Source organism: Lepidochelys kempii, chromosome 3 (assembly GCF_965140285.1).
Source record: "Lepidochelys kempii isolate rLepKem1 chromosome 3, rLepKem1.hap1, whole genome shotgun sequence".
Lineage (NCBI taxonomy): Eukaryota > Metazoa > Chordata > Testudines > Cheloniidae > Lepidochelys > Lepidochelys kempii.
This window is the reverse complement of record NC_136382.1, coordinates 173,631,482-173,651,456: the sequence shown is the minus strand read 5'-3', so window position 1 is coordinate 173,651,456 and position 19,975 is coordinate 173,631,482. Positions and strand designations below refer to the sequence as shown.

At 39.4% G+C, this 19,975-nt stretch overlaps 1 protein-coding gene across 8 annotated transcripts in view; it reads left to right on the top strand.

Moving 5' to 3' along the window:
* THADA (THADA armadillo repeat containing) overlaps positions 1–19,975 on the top strand; it is a 288,683-nt gene that overhangs the window by 32,665 nt on the left and 236,043 nt on the right. For 7 of the 8 annotated variants that reach the window (XM_073339064.2, XM_073339066.2, XM_073339063.2 and 4 more), the window contains 6 exons: positions 156–369; positions 3,151–3,286; positions 3,823–3,959; positions 5,208–5,366; positions 6,913–7,070; positions 12,615–12,724. In XM_073339064.2, coding sequence (XP_073195165.2) covers positions 156–369; positions 3,151–3,286; positions 3,823–3,959; positions 5,208–5,366; positions 6,913–7,070; positions 12,615–12,724 — 914 coding nt within the window. Of the gene's footprint in view, positions 1–155; positions 370–3,150; positions 3,291–3,822; positions 3,960–5,207; positions 5,367–6,912; positions 7,071–12,614; positions 12,725–19,975 lie in introns of those variants that run through there. The other variant, XM_073339071.1, reaches the window with a different exon arrangement.

Genomic DNA, 19,975 nt, shown 5'->3' with positions numbered 1-19,975 from the left:
AAAACAGATAGCTGAGAGAAAATGCACTCCAGTGAAGTCACTGAAAATCAAACCCCAAAGGGTTTGAATTAAAATAATTAGCACCGTTGATATGCAAACTCAAGAAAAATGTATATTGAAAATTACTGAACCTGTATTTTTTTTTTTTATTTCAGGATTCTGAAAATCTACATCTCTTATTTCAAGCAGCCATGGATCTTAGCATAAGTACTAAACCCTATGACTGTGTTACTGCCTCCTATTTGCTGAACTTTTTAATACATCATAAAGGGCTACTGAATGTCTGCTTAAAATATCAACAGGTTGCACATACATTTCAGATAAATGAGGATATGTCTGCAAGCACCATGGAAAAGAACACTTTAGCTGGTTAGTTCTGAGGAATAGAAACTTTTTGGATTTGTTTGTTTAGAAGCCTCCATCTTATTTTCTTGCTGGCTATTGTTATGGGCATTCCGGAAAGAAGAAATGTACCTAAACTTTCTATGAAATTAGGTTAGATTTAAGCAGTATACTTAGTATAAATAGAACAGTTTGAGAGCTGATAGCCCTTGCAGATCAACTCAGGGATGGCAACCTGCCCTAACCCCTACCCCAGCCATGTACTGTAGGACAGAAAACTGGCCCCGCCCTCCTGCACTAGATGTAGCCCTATAATGCTCCACTGCCTATGCCTTATTCATACTGAAAGCTTGGGCTTTCTTGTTGACAAACTGCTCTCAGCCCCTCATAGTCTTTTTAAGTACTAAGATTGGGAAGTCATAAATGCTGTAGAACCTCCTAATGTCTCAGGCCAAATTTTTAAACCTGGTATCTCAAAAGCCCCTTAAGTAATGGTTTGACTCCTAAAGTAAGTGCCCTGATTTTTTTTCAGTGGTGCCAAGCACCAGAAGCTCCTGTTGAAGTCCTGCTGAATTCCTAATGGCCTGTGGTTGGCCCTGTAACTATAAAAGACAGGTACAAAACAAGGGCCTGATCTTTTTTTTGCTCTGTGCCTCACAATTTTTCTTACCCATCTTTTTAACTTGGAGCAGGGGTGTTAGACTCATTCTCTGGAGAGGGCTCAATTCCATTTGCATATGGGCTTGGGTTAAAATTTCAGAAGATGTTGACCCCACACCGTATTCCACACTGATACCAATGAGCAGTTTGCACAGAGGTCAATGGTAGAGTATATCCTTTATGCAGTAAATAAGCTTTTATTTATTTACTCGGTACTTTATCATTGCTTTCTGCATTGCTCAGTGTGAAAATATGTGTACTTTTTGGCCTCACTGCTATTTCTGCTGTTTTTTTTTCTCTTTCTTTTCATGGTCTCTTCTGCTGTTTTTCCTTTGTTTTCTTTCCTGCAGCAACTCTTAATTGCCTCCCCATGATCTGTGTCAGCTTAAATCTCAACCTCTTCAGCACTCCACTGCTAAAATAAGCAACAAAACAATATTTACATTTAAAATGCCTTTAGGCTTTAGAGTTAACACTCCCCCCCCCCCGCCCCCCAAGTAATTAGGCAGGGGAGTTTACTCCTCGGAATCATTGTTTCAAGTGATCTGCAACCTCAGACACACAGCACTGTGTTGGGTACATTCTATTCACATTTGGAAGGTTTTAATTGCAGCTATTAGGACTAGAAATTTTTTTAAACAAAAGCTTAGATTTTGCACGGTGAGCCTACATATGTTGTGTGGGCCCCACAAATGCATTCTGTAGGCTGGATCCAGCCAGAAACCCTATCCATCTGTCTGTCGTAGATTCTGAAGTATCTGTGTACCTCAGTCTTTTAAAGTATTTTTGACACCTGTGATTTAGGGCTTGTCTACACTACCAAGTTTTGTGGACAAAACTTATGTTGACACCCAAAAGTCGACAAAACAAAAATCGCCAAAGGGTGTTCACGCTTGCTCCCTCTGTCGACAGGTCATGTCCACACTGGGGACACCGTCATTGACAGAGTGAGCAATGCACCGTGGGTACGTATCCCCCAGCGCAGTGCTGCGGGAAGGAAGAGCCGATCGCTGCGCATCTTGGGATTCTCTCCCAGTTCTCCCACAGCCCCCTCAGCTGCCGAGAGCAGCAGCATGAGGAGCTCTGTGAGCTCTCCGTGCTGAGGAATGGCAAAGCAGCACAGCAGTCTGCCCCTCTCCCCCTGTAGCAGCAATCTGCCAGCTGCTGTGTTCCTGGTGCCGGGCAGAACAGGAGCATTGCAATGATTTGCTCTTTGTCCGTTCCCCACACGGAGCAGCACACCGATACTTCCCGGAGCTTTGAAAGGGGAGGGGCGCATGCCTGCAGGGCAGTGGAGATCAAAACTCTGAGCAGAGCAATCAGGGCAGGCATTGTGGGATTCTGGCGGAAGCCAGTTCTGTTGACAAAACAATCAGCAGTGTCTACACTGGCTCTTTGTCGACAATAAAGGGAGGGGAAAAGACAAAAGTCTCTCAGGGGGTGGAAGTTTTTTGTCTCCAAAACTGGGCATTTTTCGCTACAAAAGTCCCATTGTAGTGTGTACACTCTTGCTGTTTTGTCTCCAAAAGGAAGTTTTTGGCAACAAAACTTGGTAGTGTAGACAAAGCCTCTATGTAGATACCTTTGTCCTAAAGTATGGAGAGGGGTGATGATGCTCTCCAGTACAGTGTTTTGGGCCAACCTGGTGGTTGTCTTTCAGCGCCACCCCAATATAAATGTTGTAGTAAGGATGGGAAAGGGGCTGAGTAGAACTGAAAATCACTTGTCTTACGTGCCGGAATAAGGATTTATGTGGTTGATTGGAGGCATCCAAGTTTGAACGTTCTGCCAAAGAGGTTGTTATTTAACTAACCCTTCTTTAAGGGCAAATTCTGCCTTCTAATATGTGTATGTTCCTTCCATTGACTTCAATGTGAGCTGTGTGATTGTGTCTGAAGATAGTGTTTGATCATTAGTCTTTACAGACAATAGTCAACTCAGGCTAAGCTTGCAAATTGACAGCTTATTGTTGGACACTGAGTGAATGAAAAATGTGGATATTGTGTGGGGAGAAAAACTTGAAGGACAGTGACAAGTTTAAAGAGAACAATTACTGTGCATTTTACATTAATTGTCTTGCTGGCAAACTTAATCTGTATATGTATTTAAAACCATTTTCCTTTTCTGTGTAATGCTTTTTTATTCCAGTAATCAAATATTTGTTAGCAAACCTCGAGCGAGAAATATTCCAAGCTGAGAAGTCTCTGCTGCAAGCAGCAGCTTCATTCCCAATGTACGGGAGAGTACATTGTATAACTGGAGCTTTGCAGCAGTTACCTTTAAAGTAAGTAAAACATACTGCTGTGTGTAGTGATAAATCAGTACTGAAGTCAATTCAGCCATTCACAAGAACATGAAAGAATACCATCTAATTCACAATAAGATCAGCAGTGTATAATCCTAATGCAGTGGTTCTCAAACTTTTGTACCCCTTTCACATAGCAAGCTTCTTGGTGTGACCCCTCCCCCCGCACTTATAAATTAAAAACACTTTTTTATATATTTAACACCATTATAAATGCTGGAGGCAAAGCGGGGTCTGGGGTGGGGGCTGACAGCTCGTGACCCCCCATGTAATAACCTTGCGACCCCCTAGGGGGTCCTGACCCCCAGTTTGAGAACCCCTGCCCTAATGCCTGGATTCTTTACTGTTTAGGTTTTTTTTTTTTAATAGGAGCGGACTTCATAATTTTGATTTATGGAACGTCTTATTTAAAATTAATTGTATAATAAAGTGCAGATGTTAATTTTTATTTCAATTATTTCTTGACGTTTTGAATATATAATTACTTTAAATTCCTTGTTTGTATTTTCTTAAAGTAACTTGACCTTGATGACTGAATGGAGGCAGATGGTTGCAAAGCTTATTTTAATGTCATACAGACTTTCGTCTGTAGTATCTCCCATTGTCCAGAGTTCATCACCAGAGGGCCTTATTCCAATGGATACTGATTCGGGTAAATGAAATCCATTTTAGCAATAATTGAGGTTGCTAGAGTTTTATTTAACATAATTTGAATGCTTGTAAGTCCAAAGTTATGAATGGTTACAAACAGTTTTTAATCAAATGTCTGCAATATATTTGTAATTGACAAAAAGTACTTGAAAAAAATTGTACATTAGCATTTAAAATCCTCCTAGGAAGACACAGTATGTATTGGGACTGGTCCTACTAGACTACTCTGTCAGACTCTCTCAGCACGTACCTGCAGTCTACCCATTTGGAGCTCCCCTTATCCTTACCCCTAACCCTAGTGACCAGCATCCTGATTCAACTTTCCCACTAGCTACCATCCTTCTGAGTCCCACAGAGACAAGTGAAGGCAGTAAGTTTGTTACCACTTTAAGGGAGGCTGAGTTAGGACATAAATCCATTCCCCAGATGCCAGCAGTCGCATACCCCTGCCAGATATACAGAGCTATCGGTGGAAGCTTTGAGTTAGCATCTGCCTTTGCACATGGCCCCACAAAACTAATACTGGTCCTGGTAGGGAACTCTAAGCAATATAGACTGTAAAGTCTGGGCCAAATGTTGCTGAATTTATGTATGTGAAATACTCCTGTTGTCATCAGCCAGGTTACTTTTTTGCAGTGCTTAATTTGTGCCAGGGCTGAGTCCTGATACTTCTAGGAATGACAATTCATAGCCCCGGCAACTCTGGGCTTGCTGTACTAGTTATGAATGAACTTATTACTTGAGCCCCCGCATCTCTTTCATTACAAATTGTGCACTGCTTTGAGTAAGGTGAGCAGCACTACCTGCGTTCAATTTTTGTTCAAGTTGAGTTTAGTTATACATGTTTGATATTGTAAGATAACAGTAAACAGTAACTTCTTTTGTTTTAAAAGTTCTTAGATATGTACTAGACTTTTTCTTTTGAGTTGTTTTATTTTAAAATATCAGAATCTTAAACCATTAGCTAACTTGGATAAAGGACTTATTTTCTCACACTCTAGTGAGAAAGCATTAGTTTGAAGCATAAATATGACAAAGTGAGTAGAAGGAAGACTGTTTTCTTAACAAAGACAGAACTGATGATTAGGGAGGTATTAGCTTTTTATTACTAACCAGCTGTTTTCTAGTAATGTACCTAAAAAGGGTGTGTGTTTGTGTGGGGGCGGAGGGGAGGAGGGGTGGGGTTGTGAATGACAAATGTCAAAATGATGAATTATTAGCTTAAATATTCTCCTATTTTAAAACTTAGAAACTGCAGGTCGTTTGCAGATGATCCTGCATGAAATACAGCCACGAGATACAAATGATTATTTCACTGAAGCAAAAATATTGAAAGAACACCACAGAGTAGACTTTGAAAAACTGACTGACAACAAACCAGTTGAAAATGTTTGCCCAGAAATTAGAGGTAATTCAGAAGCTGCTTTTTAAAATTAAATCAGGATATTTTCCACAGAACAAGCAATTTTCTGTGGATGATCCAAGTTAGAAGTTATTTGGTATGTATAACATTTCACTTTTAACAATAAATATGTCAGAAGCTAGTTTATTTGTGGGCATGCTTTTAAAGGTTAATTCACTGTATTTCTAGAAGATTGTGGTTAATTATCTCTCTCTGGCTACAAGTGAAGATGAGTCGTTTGCTGTTGGCCTAGTATCTATTGCCCTGTCTACACTGGCCAGATAATCTTTAACACTTTTATATCAAGATAGGTTTTAAACACAGTTTTTGCTTTGGTCCTAGTGTAGTTTCCCTGCCCAGCATACATGAGGCCGGTAGGGAATTTATTAATGTAATAAAGCCCTTCTCATGAACTGACACAATAAAGATCCTCTGCTTTGAAGATTCCATTATTAAAATAATAGGGGATGTTGTGTAATTACAATAGACCCAGCCCCAGTGGGTTAAACTTTTGTTTTTCATACTTTTTTAAGTCTTTGTTCGAGGTGATACATAATAATCCCTAAAATATAAAAAAGTTATATTTTACAAAATTTTTAAAGTTAAAAACCTAAAAGGTCCAACTGTCTTGACTCATTTATTTTCATTAGTTTAAAATAATTATGGATGAACTGTGCTTTTTTATTTCATGGAAACAGTACTGTAAATATAGTGACAGGTTTCAGAGTATCAGCCATGTTAGTCTGTATTCGCAAAAAGAAAAGGAGTACTTGTGGCACCTTAGAGACTAACAAATTTATTTGAGCATAAGTTTTCGTGAGCTACAGCTCGGATGCTCCGATGAAGTGAGCTGTAGCTCACGAAAGCTTATGCTCAAATACATTTGTTAGTCTCTAAAATGCCACAAGTACTCCTTTTCTTTTTGTAAATATAGTGTTTTGGACTCCCTTTTTATTGTAGTTCATATGATGGACACTAGATGGGGCTGTTGAGTTATAAACATTTATGCTTATGAAAGATTTCAGAAAACTTTGAATCTAGCTTAAAAACAAATAAGATGTGGTGAATGATAAATTTCTGACTGGTATTGAAGCTTAATTCCAAAACAGAGTAAAACCTACATTTACTTTTCATCCTGAAGTTGTAGTTATATGTGTTTCAAAGTAGCAGCTGTATTAGTCTGTATCCGCAAAAAGAAAAGGAGGACTTGTGGCACCTTAGAGACTAACAAATTTATTTTGTTAGCCTCTAAGGTGCCACAAGTCCTCCTTTTCTTTTTAGTTATATGTGTGGTTTTATTGTCAATAGAATGGCTTCATTGACCAAAACAAAGGACTTGTACCCTTTAAAATATCACACTGATTTTTTGGTCAAATTGTATGCCAAGTGCAAGAGTGTAGTATAGGAATCTCAAGAGTGGAAAATTTTGTTCATATTAAAATGATTTTTGTAAGAAGGTTAAACTTAGGAGCACTAATGATGAAACAAATTTATATTAAAATGTATTTAACTGAGCTATGTGATATTGCACATATTTTATTTCATTTTTAAGGTAAAGAAAGGCAAATATGTGATGTAACAGCTCAAATGGTACTGGTATGTTGCTGGAGAAGTATGAAGGAGATATCCTTGCTTTTAGGGATGCTGTGTAAACTTCTGCCTTTACGGACTGTATCTGAATCTTCTGATGGGTTAATAACAGTAGAACAGGTATGAAAAGTACTTTCTACTATAAAATCTTGCATTTCTGGACGAGGTTTCTAACATTTCTGGAGAGGGAAAAAAAAGGATATATGGAAAAGTTACATTCACTATCTTGTTCTTTATTTTACATTGTTTATTTTTCAATAAATTGGCATGCAAAAGTAATCTAAACTGTAGTTGTAACATACGAGAAAAAATAGAGTAACAAGTTATTAAATTGTACACAATTGCTGGAATTAATATTCTGCAAACAAACTCATGAGATGTTTGTTCTTGTTCAGTCGTTTTAGGGCCTTTACCAGGTATAGGCTGCAGCCATTGACATTCTGTCCAGTGGCGGGGTGGGGTTGCACGCTAATTTGGAAATATGTCTTTCACTGTATTTTAATGAATTAAGGCTCAATGGAATGTCTTTGCTTCCATTTTGAAACATGGAAGTCCAGACTTAAGTTGAAAATGTTCTTTTCTTGGACTTCATACTCGGTAATTTTGGGGGGAGAATTATGTTGATTGTTTCTGAATATCATGTTCTCCATAATATGGTTGATTAAAATTATGGGCATTTTGTGGGTTGGTCCCTCTTTCAACCCTCCCCCCCACCATTTTTAAATTGAAAGACCACAAAAACTAGCACACTGCCTGGGAATGTTCAAGAGGCTTGAGTTCAGTGTTTACTAGAAATTAGGTTACCACAAGTATTTTATTTGGGAATATTTTGAATTTATTAGATTTCTGTTTTTAATTGATGATCTTTTTCCTTTCCATATGGTTTCAACAAAACCAGTTGCCAACATGGGAAACTGAAATATGCAGCACATACTTGATGTTTAATCTTTTTCAACTGAAAATAAATATTTAGTTTTTCCTAAGGTGTTAGCACATTCTAGAACAAAATAAATAACGGTATAGTATGCTGATGATCTGATTTCTTATGCTGTCTTGTGTGCAGTGCCTTGGAAATAATGCGAGTATTTTTTTATTCACACATTGTCTGTAGCTCATATGTTTGCATCTGGTTAGCAGCTGTACTTGTCCTGTTGCAAAGCTCTGGAGTTTAGATGAGAGAACAGCAATATGTCTCCACTGTTATGTTTCTTAATCTGTTCCAAGTCAAACAGGAATTGGTGTCTTGGAGTTCGTCAGCTCTGGAGTTGGCACCCCGATCTTCACTTGGAAATTCAGCTACAATTAGTGCTTGCTTCATTAGTATCTGTCAGGGTATTTAGACACATAACTCTGGTTTTCATAGGTGACTCTGCTTTCATGCCATATATAAACCAACATGTCTACATTTTTTTTTAAAAGAGTAATAAACTGACTTTTCAGTCAAATAGTTGAATAGTGGAATCTTCATTTCCCTAGGATTAGCAGGAAAATACATGTAGACTGATTGACTATATGCAGTATATAAAATTGTGTCTTTTAGCTAGAAAAATGAAACTGCTTTTTTAGTCTAAAAAAAATAAAGTTGTATAGTGCCATAGTAGTATTTGGGAATTTTAACTTCAGAACTAGTATTATCCTAATTAATAGGATTTTCTTCATGAAAATATCAAACTGCTGAAATCCTTTAGTGGATATTCTGTTTGTGTGCATTTTTAGTGCAATAATGTTTGACTTAATTACGTAATCTGTATAAACAACAGAAGAAAACATAACTCGAAGCTCTTTTTTGTGTAGCAGCACCAGATTGTGGCTTTAAACCACTGCCATCACTGATCCAAAGTAAATGAAAATATTCCTGCTGACTTTTATAGGTTTTGGAGGTTTTATAGGTTTTGCTGCAGTAGACACCCCAATGAGGAAATCTCACTCAGCATTCTCCCTGGTGCACTGGGGCAATGGGTGCTGTAGTAGCAGCTCCATTGTGCTTGGCATACACTTCTCCCCACATTGGGCCCAAAGCTGCTGGTTCATGCGGAGCAGGGATGATTAATGCTCCTGCAGCCACATGAACCTGGAGCAATGATACCTGCTCTTCCCTGTCTGGTTGTGGCTTGCTCTGCACTGTGGTACAAAGGGAAGGGGAAGTTTCCTTGCTCTGTCTGCCCCCATATTGAACTTCCGCTGCTTCTTAAACTGTATTTATTTCCTACATGTTAGTTGAAGAATTAAAAAGCTCTCTTCATATTAAAGAAAATATGTGTCTTTCAACAATATAAAATACAAATTAGCTTTTTCACTTGTTTTCATGGAAGATGCTGTGTGTGTTAATTTGTAAATGGATCTTAATATCCATTTCTAGTAAGTTTTTTATATTACTTGATACCAAGTTCACTCCGTCTTTTACCTGGTACATGGAAGTCCATTTAAAGACTCATGAAAGAGAATTTAATAGCATTGCTCTAAGCCGGGTGTGTAGGACATGCAGCTGATGGACAAACGACCTTGTACAGCACTACCAATCCTTTTCAGTTCTGATCTGTAATATTCCTTTTTTTCCAGTCCTGGGCCTTTCTTGAGTTTAGACTGCTAATTGTGTTGGATTGTACCAAATGATGTGGGTGGTTTTGTGATGTGGAGAAATAGCAGTGGCAAACTATGATGAGATCAGATTCCTCTCTTACGCAGGTCAGGACTTGAACTTGGAAAGTGGTGCTTGATGTAAGTACTAAAAGTACTCAGCACTTCAGTTGCTTAGCTTTTCAGTTTCTGTATGAAGAGGATTGGACTTTCACAGCCAGACCATAGGTCAGGGGAGGCCAACCTGTGGCTCTGGAGCCACATGCGGCTCTTCAGAAGTTAATATGTGGCTCGTTGTATAGGCACCGACTCCGGGGCTGGAGCTACAGGTGCCAAACTTTCCGATGTGCCGGGGGGTGCTCACTGGCTCTGCCACAGGCCCTACCCCCACTCACCCTTTCCCACCCCCTCCTCTGAGTCTGCCATGCCCTCGCTCCTCTCTCCCCTCCTCCCGAGCTTCCTGCACACCACGAAACAGGTGATCGGGAGGTGTGGGGAGGGAGGGGGAAGCACTGATTGGCGGGGCTGCCAGTGCGAGGGAGGTGCGGGGAGTGGCTGGGGGGCTGCTGACGTATTACTATGGCTCTTTGGCAATGTACCTTGGTAAATTCTGGCACCTTCTCAGGCTCAGGTTGGCCACCCCTGCCATAGGTCATGTGGGAGTCACATCCTTGGGTGAGCAACGGTCATTGGCAACCAGTTGTGGCTCTCCTGTGTAAGAGCATCTGCCACTGGCTAATTCCCTGAGCTTTTTTCAGGAGTTCTTTTTCAAGAGCTCGCTGACTGAGTGTCTGTCTATAAAGGGACAGTGTCAGGGAGAGGGAGCTCTTGACTGATCCATTCTCTGCAGCTGGCAGTTAGGGATAATGCTCTCTTTCTTCTATTCATTATTAACCCAGCTTCATTAGAGTAAGAAGTTAGATTCACATGGCATTCATGCAAGGCCCAGTGGCTGCTGCATACTGTGGCTGTCCTTGTCGCTATGGCTTTGGTCAGGGCTGGGAATGAAATGATCCTTGAAAGTTTAGGAAGTGTTAGGGTGCTCTGGATTGGAGAATCAAAAAGTGAGGAGGCTGACAGCCTGGAGTGGCTGTGGTCTTAATCCTCCTTTCCTCTGCTGCCAGAACAGGTTGCTTTTGGGACATATCTTCAGGGTCCATAAAATTGTCATCACTTGGCCAAAAAAAGGTAATTTTTGTCTTTGTGCTCCTTGGTGTTTACCATTCACCAAATTAAATTGAAATACTAAGGCTTTAATTTTGCATTTTTTTACTACTGGACTAGTGACTTCAATAGAATTCTGCTAGTAAGTACTGGTGGATTTTTTATTATATATATGTATATATATATATATATATATATATATATATATATTTATTTTAAAAAGTCAGTATCTGTATCTAGATAGCAGTGTTGCCAACTCTTTCAGTCTTTTCATGAGTCTCTGAATGTTTGGTATTAAAATCCTAGAACATGCAGTCAAGTTTCTAGTCCTCATGGCTGTAGAGAAAATCTTGAAAATGTGAACCCTACAGGTTGAAAAGCTAGAAAGCAAAGAAAAAGCACTCCAAGTGTATTTTTAAAATATCTTGATTTTTTTGGGGGGCTTGATTTATGACTTTTCAACACTTGGGATTTCCACTGCTGTGTGTGTGTAAAACATTTGAGAAGGGGAGAGATTTACACTTGCCTCTGCTTGTAAAGCTAAAATCTTACGTGTGCACTAAGATGATATTTGGATTAAAATCCGCTCCAGGAGATAATTTAGCTCAAATATCTGCAAGTATTGATGCTCTTTTCTTCCTGTATCTTGATATATGGATTTCATAATACATGATGAAAAAAATTTAGATTTCCTTTGACTGTAAAAGGGGAAATGTCTTTTTCCTGTTCGGTGCCAATTTTTGCTTCACCAGCATTTGGATAACATGCATTACGAAGCAGTAGGGTGGAAAAATATATGCACCTGGCTTAGGTCTTGTGATAGTATCCTCTACAGTTTATAAACTGTGTTACTTTTAGTTGTCTCTCAAAATGAGTGGGCATAATTTTGTCCCTGAGTTTTATTTGAGCCACTTGTCAGGTTGAACTTTTGTGAATCTGCACTAAAAATGTATAATCTTAGATTTGTTACATGATTCAGTTATCCATTTTTTGTGTGTCTTCAGTATATCGTCATCATGGAAACTTACGGAGAATAATAGGTAGTATTTGTTTTTTTGCAGAATTAAATCCTGGCATTTCTAAAGATGTACTGATGCTTACCCACTTGATTTATTAATAGAATTGTCGGACATGATGTCAGTGGCATTTATTCTCTTAAGACAACATTTTCGTATATTTCACATTTTAACTGTAGTTCTTGTTATACTAAGCAATTAAATGGACAGTGGAGACTCTTTTACAATCTGTGGTCAGTAGAACCCTTTTAGAAGCTTGAAAAATAAAGCATATTTTCTTACTAAATACAAAACTTGCTATTTGGCAAGCTGTTTTTCTTGTTCTGTGAACAAAGCTACCTAATTTAAGAAGTAATGTGTTTGGAAAGATATGAGATGTAAGGGGCCAGCTGCTTAAAATATTATAGGAATCCTTTCCCCTTGACAAATACCCTTCCAAATATTTATTTCCATTCATGTTCTTCAGTGGACATTTTGCCTCTGCCCTTTGCTAACATCCTGAGTAAAACAGCAGAAGAGAATCTTGTTTGTAGCTCAGGAAATCAGTGTCTCACATAGGTCACTACAGTCTTCTATAATTTGTCCTATAGGACAGTTAATGACACTGCACTGTTGAGTACAAGAATTGAGTCTAGCATGTTTTGTGCTAGTTTTCTTATGTTTAAAGTAAAATGCCTTTTACCTCTTGCGTTTTAGTTTGTATTTTCCTTTTATTTGTTGGTCACTATCTGTGACCATTTTAACCTGAGGAAATATTGTTGTGTCTCAAATGAGAGATGTAGAGGAATAAGGTGGTATGGACATTGTTGGGGAACACTTGTTTGAAATTTCAGTATTTTGTGTAAATAAATGTACTAGTTGTATCAACTCAAATCATGACTTGCATTTTTTGTTTAAAATTTTCTAGGTTAAAGATATAGGAGACTACTTTAAACACCATCTTTTGCAGTCCAGGCATAGAGGGGCATTTGAATTAGCTTACACTGGCTTTGTGATGCTCACTGAAATACTTTCCAGGTAAAACCCACATCTTCCTTATGTAAAAAAAAATATGTAACAGTTTTACAAACTATGGGCCTTGATTCTGCAACTGACTGTGCAAACAGCTCCTTGCACCTTGGTAGAGCTCCATTGAGTCCAATGAGGATTTATATGGCCACAGGTGTCCACTGTTTGGAATTAGTTGCATGATATATGACTGTATGGACTGTTTTATTTTAGTTGTATCTAGGCACTCGAATTGGAATGGTAAGAGTTAAATGGCTAGTTCTTAAAAGAAAAACAAAACAAACAACTCTCACCCTTTTCTTAATTTCTGTAGTGCTACCTACTGAAAAATTAATAGGAGCACATGGGAAAATTGGAGTTCAACCCATGGATCCTGCAGTTTTTTAAATCTGAGAATGAGTGGTAAACTTGCTATATTCAACAAGCGGCTTTATATTTTCGTGGAAATTCTCATTACTTTTCATTGGATAAACTGCGTATTCTGACATTTGGAAAATTACCCGAAAATGATTTTTCTTTGTAATTTTATTTTTATACTTTCCTATGAGAACTAAAATTATTAAACTGAACTGCCTTTGTGTCTAGGTAAGGATGGACTTTCCATTAAGTGCTTAGAGAATAATTTCACAAAATGGGTACTGAAGTGCTTGCAATACTGCTTTGAGACGTAGGGAAGGGGGTAAATAGGGACAGTATTAAGTTTTTAATGAGACAAACCAAAATGCAAAATCTCCCTTAATGGCTGTGCTTTTCTGAGCTGCTGATCTGGCAAAAGCCTAAAAAATTTGTTTATACTTACTGTATTAAATCCTGTCCCTCTTGAAGTGAAAGGGAGTTTTGCCATTGACTTCACTGGAGTCAGGAGTTCTTCCCTTGATTTCAGCAAAGGATCTAATTATGATGCTGATTCACAAGAGGAGCTGCTATTTACTTTCTTATATAACCGTTTGTATTAGATCTGTACCAATTTTAGCTGTGGCGGGGAGTGGTGGGGGATTTTTTCAGAAAGGAGACTAGTGTAGGCTCAGCCATTGGATGCTGAGGTAGCAGTTCATGGGACCTGCTAAGATGGCTGAAACTCAGGTTTTTCAACAGCATGAAGAGTGTCAACCTACTTGTAGTAATGTGGTTAGTTTTTTCTGCTTATAAGAGAATTGGCACCATTATGCCACCTTTGAGATACAAACCAGGTGATTTAAAGGTAACCAAATTTGATATATAGAGAAAACAATATGTTCAAATAGTTTAGTCTGTGAACGAACTAAATCCAGATTCAGCGTAGATACCTGTAAAACAAGATAAGAGACTAATCACTGTGGGACACTGAGGCCTCTGGGGCACTTTGGTGTCTCAGCAGGAGACCAATCTTTTATGGAATTCTCTTTTTGAAGATTATTATGGGCTAAGGTACAGGCAGGCCTCTGACACATCAGACAAATCTCCATGGTCTGTCTAAAGGTGTCCCTGTGATATAGCCAGCCTTAAACTTTGAATACTAATCCTCATGCAACCTTCCAGCTACATTCTTAGTTCAGAAAATATAAAGCCACCTTTTATTTTTGTTCTTCTGTGTTAAACAACATCTCATCTATATTATTCCATCAGCTAAGTAAATCCCATCTGGATGGTAATAGGCCTGCATGTTCGTACTTGATGTTTCTTATGATGTGCCAGGTTGGGATACAAAGAATTTTCTGCTTTCTGTTGGGTAACAGCTGCTACTTATTAAACCTATGGGAATAGATACTATCAATATTTACTATTACATCCAAGTTGTTATAAGTCTTCAGAATGAAATATGGGGCCTGGAACAACCTTTCTTTTTTAACTGAAATTAATTAATTACTTCTGATATCCTCTTTTGCAAGTCTATGGAGTAATCAAATGCCTTCTCTTTCCTAGCTAAATTTGTAACTTTAATTGTTCTTCAAACGAAGCTAACAGTAAAATCAAATTACTGTCCTTATCTTGAACTACAGGTATGCTAAAGAGGAAACGTTCTAAACGATTGCTGAACAAATAACTGAAATGCTAAATGCCATGTAGTTGTAGCCATGTCGGTCCCAGGATATTAGAGAGGAAAAGGTGGGTGAGGTAATATCTTTTTATTGGACCAACTTCTGTTGGTGAGAGAGATAAGCTTTCAGGCAGACCTGAAGAAGAGCTCTGTGTGGCTTTAAAGCTTGTCTCTCTCGCCAATGGAAGTTGGTCCAATAAAAGATATGACCTCGCCCACATTGTCTCTCTGAAATGTTAAACAGAGTCAGCATTTGTCTGAATTTTAATGATAAATTATTTGAAATTTCTTCAGATATAAAGGGAGTTCAGTATTAAACAGTTATACAATGAAACAAATACAAATAGTAGATCTGTATTGAGAAGATATCTTGTGTGTTGAATATAAGGGGAGATTTGCATAATTTGATTGATGAGTTCACAGCCATCACCATCACACCTTTCTTTTTTAAGGGCCTTTCCTGCTCCTGTGAAATTCAAGGGGGATTTGCCATGTGCTATTATTTTTATAATGCCAGGACTTTGTTAGGTGAATTTGAAAGGTAAAAAGACACAGACTATGCTCCAGAATATATATGGTAATAATAAACTTTAATAGTAATTCAGGAGTGGGCAAACTACGGCCCGGGAGCCACATCCGGCCCTCCAGCCTGTTTAATCTGGCCCTCGAGCTCCCACTGGGGAGCAGGGTGTGGGGCTTGCCCTACTCCCTCACTCCAGCTGGGGAGCAGGGTTGGAGGCTGCTCTAAACGCTCATGCCGAGGCTCCTGGAAGCAGCAGCATGTCCTCCCTCCGGCTCCTATGTTTAGGGGTAGCCAGGGGGCTCCGTGCGCTGCTTCTGCCCCAAGCTCCACCCCCACAGCTCCCATAGACTGGGAACTGTGGCTAATGGGAGCTGCAGGGGTGGTGCCTGTGGTCAGAGCAGTGTGCAGAGCTGCCTGGCTGCACCTCCGCGTAGGAGCCGGAGGGAGACATGCCGCTGCTTCCAAGAGCTGCTTGAGATAAGCGCCGCCCGGAGCCTGCACCCCTGACTCCCTCCCATGCCCCAATCTCCTGCCCCAGCCTGGAGCCCCCTCCCGCACCCTGAACTCCTCATTTCTGGCCCAACCCCAGAGCCCTCATCCCTCCTGCACCCCAACCCCAATTTCGTAAGCATTCATGGCCCATCATACAATTTCCATACCCAGATGTGGCCGGCAGGCCAAAAAGTTGGGCAAATTGTAGGGGATGGGATGAAACAAAAGGCGATTAATGAGGGATGTGTAGTGTGCATCTTTTTAGTTCCACTTTTTTCCTAATGCCTTATGTACTGTTAAACTGGGAGGTACTAATGACTGGATGAATCACAGATCTTTTTATGGCTGTGAACTCATTCTTCAGTTAACATCTAAAGATAAGGTAATTGCATGCCCTCTCCTAAAACAAAAGGAGTTTTGAACTGAGTGACTGAAGGTTGCTACAATTTGTAAGGCATGGATAGCAATTTCATTTTTTTTTTGAGGGGTGGGGGCAATAATCAAAGTATCTTTGGGGGAAAAATAGATGTGTGACTGTCGAGTGGGAGTTTAGGGAGAAGGGTTTGGACTGTAGCAAAGCGAGGCTGGTTAGGAGGAGGGGCATAAATTGGATTGGATGATAGCACCCAACCTCTCTTGGCTCCCTTCAGGTGAGGGAGGCATGGCATTCAACAAAACAGCTCTGCCAATGTACCCCAGCCTTCCTGCATCCCCACTACTCTGCACCCCACAGCTCTGCGAGTGAAGTTCAAACACCCTGGGTCCGACAGCTCTGCCAGTGCACCCCGATCAGCCTGCAGCCCCAGAGCTACCAATGCACCCCAACCTTTCTGCACCCTACCGTTTTGCCAATGCACTCCAACCATACCACAGCTATTGTGTTCCACAGCTCTGCCAGTGTACCCCAACGCTGCATGAAAACTATTAATGAATGCTGGAAGACCATTAACTGGGGAAATTGGGAAGGGTCACTGCTGATTGAAAAATTCATGCCTTATGGAACAGAAACATTACAAACTCTGACACCACAGTGTTTCTTGGAGATGGGGTCCATCTATTGGCCTGGGGTCAAAAGATCTTTCTCTCATACATAAAACTGTCAATATTTTAGAACAGGAATCCTGTCTGTAATTTTGTTTCTGCCCTCTTTCAGCAGTGCCCCAATGTGCCCTATTAACTCTCACCTTTACTCTGCCAACCCTGACGTTGATGAAATGTACAAGCTCTTCACATCCTTTTACAATCCAGGCATTAGTGGATTTTCTCCAAGCTACGGCTCCTTCAAAATTGGTGCTCCCTATTAAAAAGGCTATACTGGAGTCCGCTGAAGAATTTGGCACACACCTGCCACTTGTGCCCTGACTCCTGTTAATCTGAATTTTCTGCTTTCTCAGTCTACTTGTCAGTCAGTCTCTGTAAATCCTCCTTGGTCAATGCTGTGAAGTCAGTATGGTCTGCTAATCTAAGGTTATGCACAGTCCCACCATATAATGTGACTCCTCCCATTTCATCTCTCAAGGCTACAGTTATTACTGATTCCAGTACCAAGTTGAACAAATCTGGTGATAGCGTGCCTCCTTGTCTCACTCCTACAGTCATTCTGAACCATTCAGTCAGCTTTATATCAACTGTCACTGCATTCATCAACTTGCTGTGGATGCTTTCTATCCGCTTGATCAATTTTTTGGGGATGCCATACATTTTCATAACTTTTCATAATTCTTTCTGCTCAAAGCCATCAAAAACTTATTTGAAGTCTATAAAGTTGTAATAGGTTTGGTTGCGTTCTGTATACTTTTCCAATACCTGTCTTATCACAAATAACTGATCTATTGTACTTCGTCCCGATCAAAATTAGGGCTGTCAAGAAATTAATCACGATTAATTGCATTGTTAATAATAGAATACCATTTATTTAAATATTTTGGGTGTTTTCAATTATTTTGATTTCAGTTACCACACAGAATACAAAGTGTACAGTGCTCACTTTATATTTATTTTTATTACAAATATTTGCACTGTACAAAACAAAAGAAGTATTTTTCAATTCAGCTAATACAAGTACTGTAGTGCAATATCTTTATCATGAAAGTTAAACTTATAAATGTAGAATTATGTAGAAAAAATTGTGTTTTTTTTAATGCAATGGAAAACTTTAGAGGCTACAAGTCCACTCAGTCCTACTTCTTGTTCAGCCAATTGCTCAGACAAACAAGTTTGTTTACATTTGCAGGAGATAATGCTGCCCTTTACCCCTTCTTGTTTACCATGTCACCTGAAAGTGAGAACAGGCGTTCGCATGGCACTGTTGTAGCTGTCATCTCAAGATATTTATGTGCCAGATGCACTAAAGCTTCATATGCCCCTTCAAGTTTCAACCACCATTCCAGAGGATATGTGTCCTTGCTGATGATGGGTACTGCTCGATAATGATCCAAAGCAGTGTAGACTGATGCATGCTCATTTTCATCATCTGAGTCAAATGCCACCAACAGAAGGTTGATTTTCTTTTTTGATGATTCAGGTTCTGTAGTTTCCATATCAGAGCGTTGCTCTTTTAAGACTTCTGAAAGCATGCTCCACACTCCATCCCTCTCAGATTTGAAAGGTACCTCAGATTTTTAAACTTTGGGTCAAGTGCTGTGGCTATCTTCAGAAATTTCACATTGGTACCTTCTTTGCGTTTTGTCAAATCTGCAGTGAAAGTGTTCTTAAAACGAACAACATATGCTGGGTCGTCATCCAAGACTGCTATAACATGAAATATATGGCAGAATTCGGTTAAAAGCACAGAGCAGGAGACCTACAATTTTCCTCCTCAGAGTTCAGTTGCAAATTTAATTAATGCATTAATTTGTTAACAAGCGTCATCAGCATGGAAGCATGTCCTCTGGAATGGTGGACGAAACGTGAAGGGGCATATGAATGTTCAGCTTATCTGGCATGTAAATACCTTGCTGTGCCGGCTACCAAAGTGCCCTTGGAATGCCTGTTATCACTTTCAGGTGACATTGTAAATAAGAACAGGAGTACTTGTGGCACCTTAGAGGCTAACAAATTTATTAGAGCTTAAGCTTTTGTGGGCTACAGCCCACTTCATCGGATGCATAGAATGGAACATATAGTAAGAACACACACACACACACACACACACACTTGCCAAACAAACAATCATCTTAATTAACTAGCCTCTTACAGTTTGTATGGCATGGCAACTTCCACCTTCTCTGTGTGTGTGTGTGTGTATATATAGATTTCTTCTATTCTATGCATCCGATGAAGTGCGCTGTAGCCTACAAAAGCTTATGCTCTAATAAATTTGTTAGTCTCTAAGGTGCCACAAGTACTCCTTTTCTTTTTGCAGATACACACTAACACGGCTGCTACTCTGAAACCTGCCATTGTAAATAAGAAGCAGGCAGCACTATCTCCCGTAAATGTAAACAAACTTCTTTGTCTTAGCAATTGGCTGAAGAAGTAGGCCTGAGTGGACTTGTAGGCTCTGAAGTTTTACATTTTGTTTCTGAGTGCAGTTTTGTCACAAGAAGAAATCTAGCTTTGTGAGTTGCAGTTTAATGATAAAGAGATTGCACTACAGTACTTGTATGAGGTGAATTGAAAATACCATTTCTTTTGTTTATCATTTTACAGTCCAAATATTTGTAATAAAAATAATATAAAGAGCGCACAGTACACATTGCATGCTGTGTTGTAATTTGAAATCCATATATTTGAAATCAATACATTCGAAAATGTAGAAAAACAACCAAAATATTTAATACATTTCAGTTGGTATTTTATTGTTTAACAGTGTGATTAAAACTGCGATTAATCACAATTGATTTTTTTAAATCGCGATTAATTTTTTTGAGTTAATCGCGTGAGTTGACTGCAATTAATTGACAGCCCTTGTCAAAATCCAGCCTGTTTCTCTGCAAGTGCTGCTCCCGCATACCTCTTCATTCTCCTCTGAAATGTCTTGGTGAAATTTTTTCCTGGTACGCTCAATAAGCTGATTAATCTGTAGTTCTTGCACTTGCTCTTACTGCCTTTTTATATGGATTGGTACTATTACAACTCTTCCCCCATTTGCATGGCAGTTGCTATGATTTGTAAATCTCGTTGAGGAGCTGGTCTATTATCTTTGCTGTGTGTCTTCGCCTGCCTGCAGCAGCTCTGCAGTTATGTTGTCACTTCCTGGTGTCTTTCTTTTTCAAACTTCTGTCAA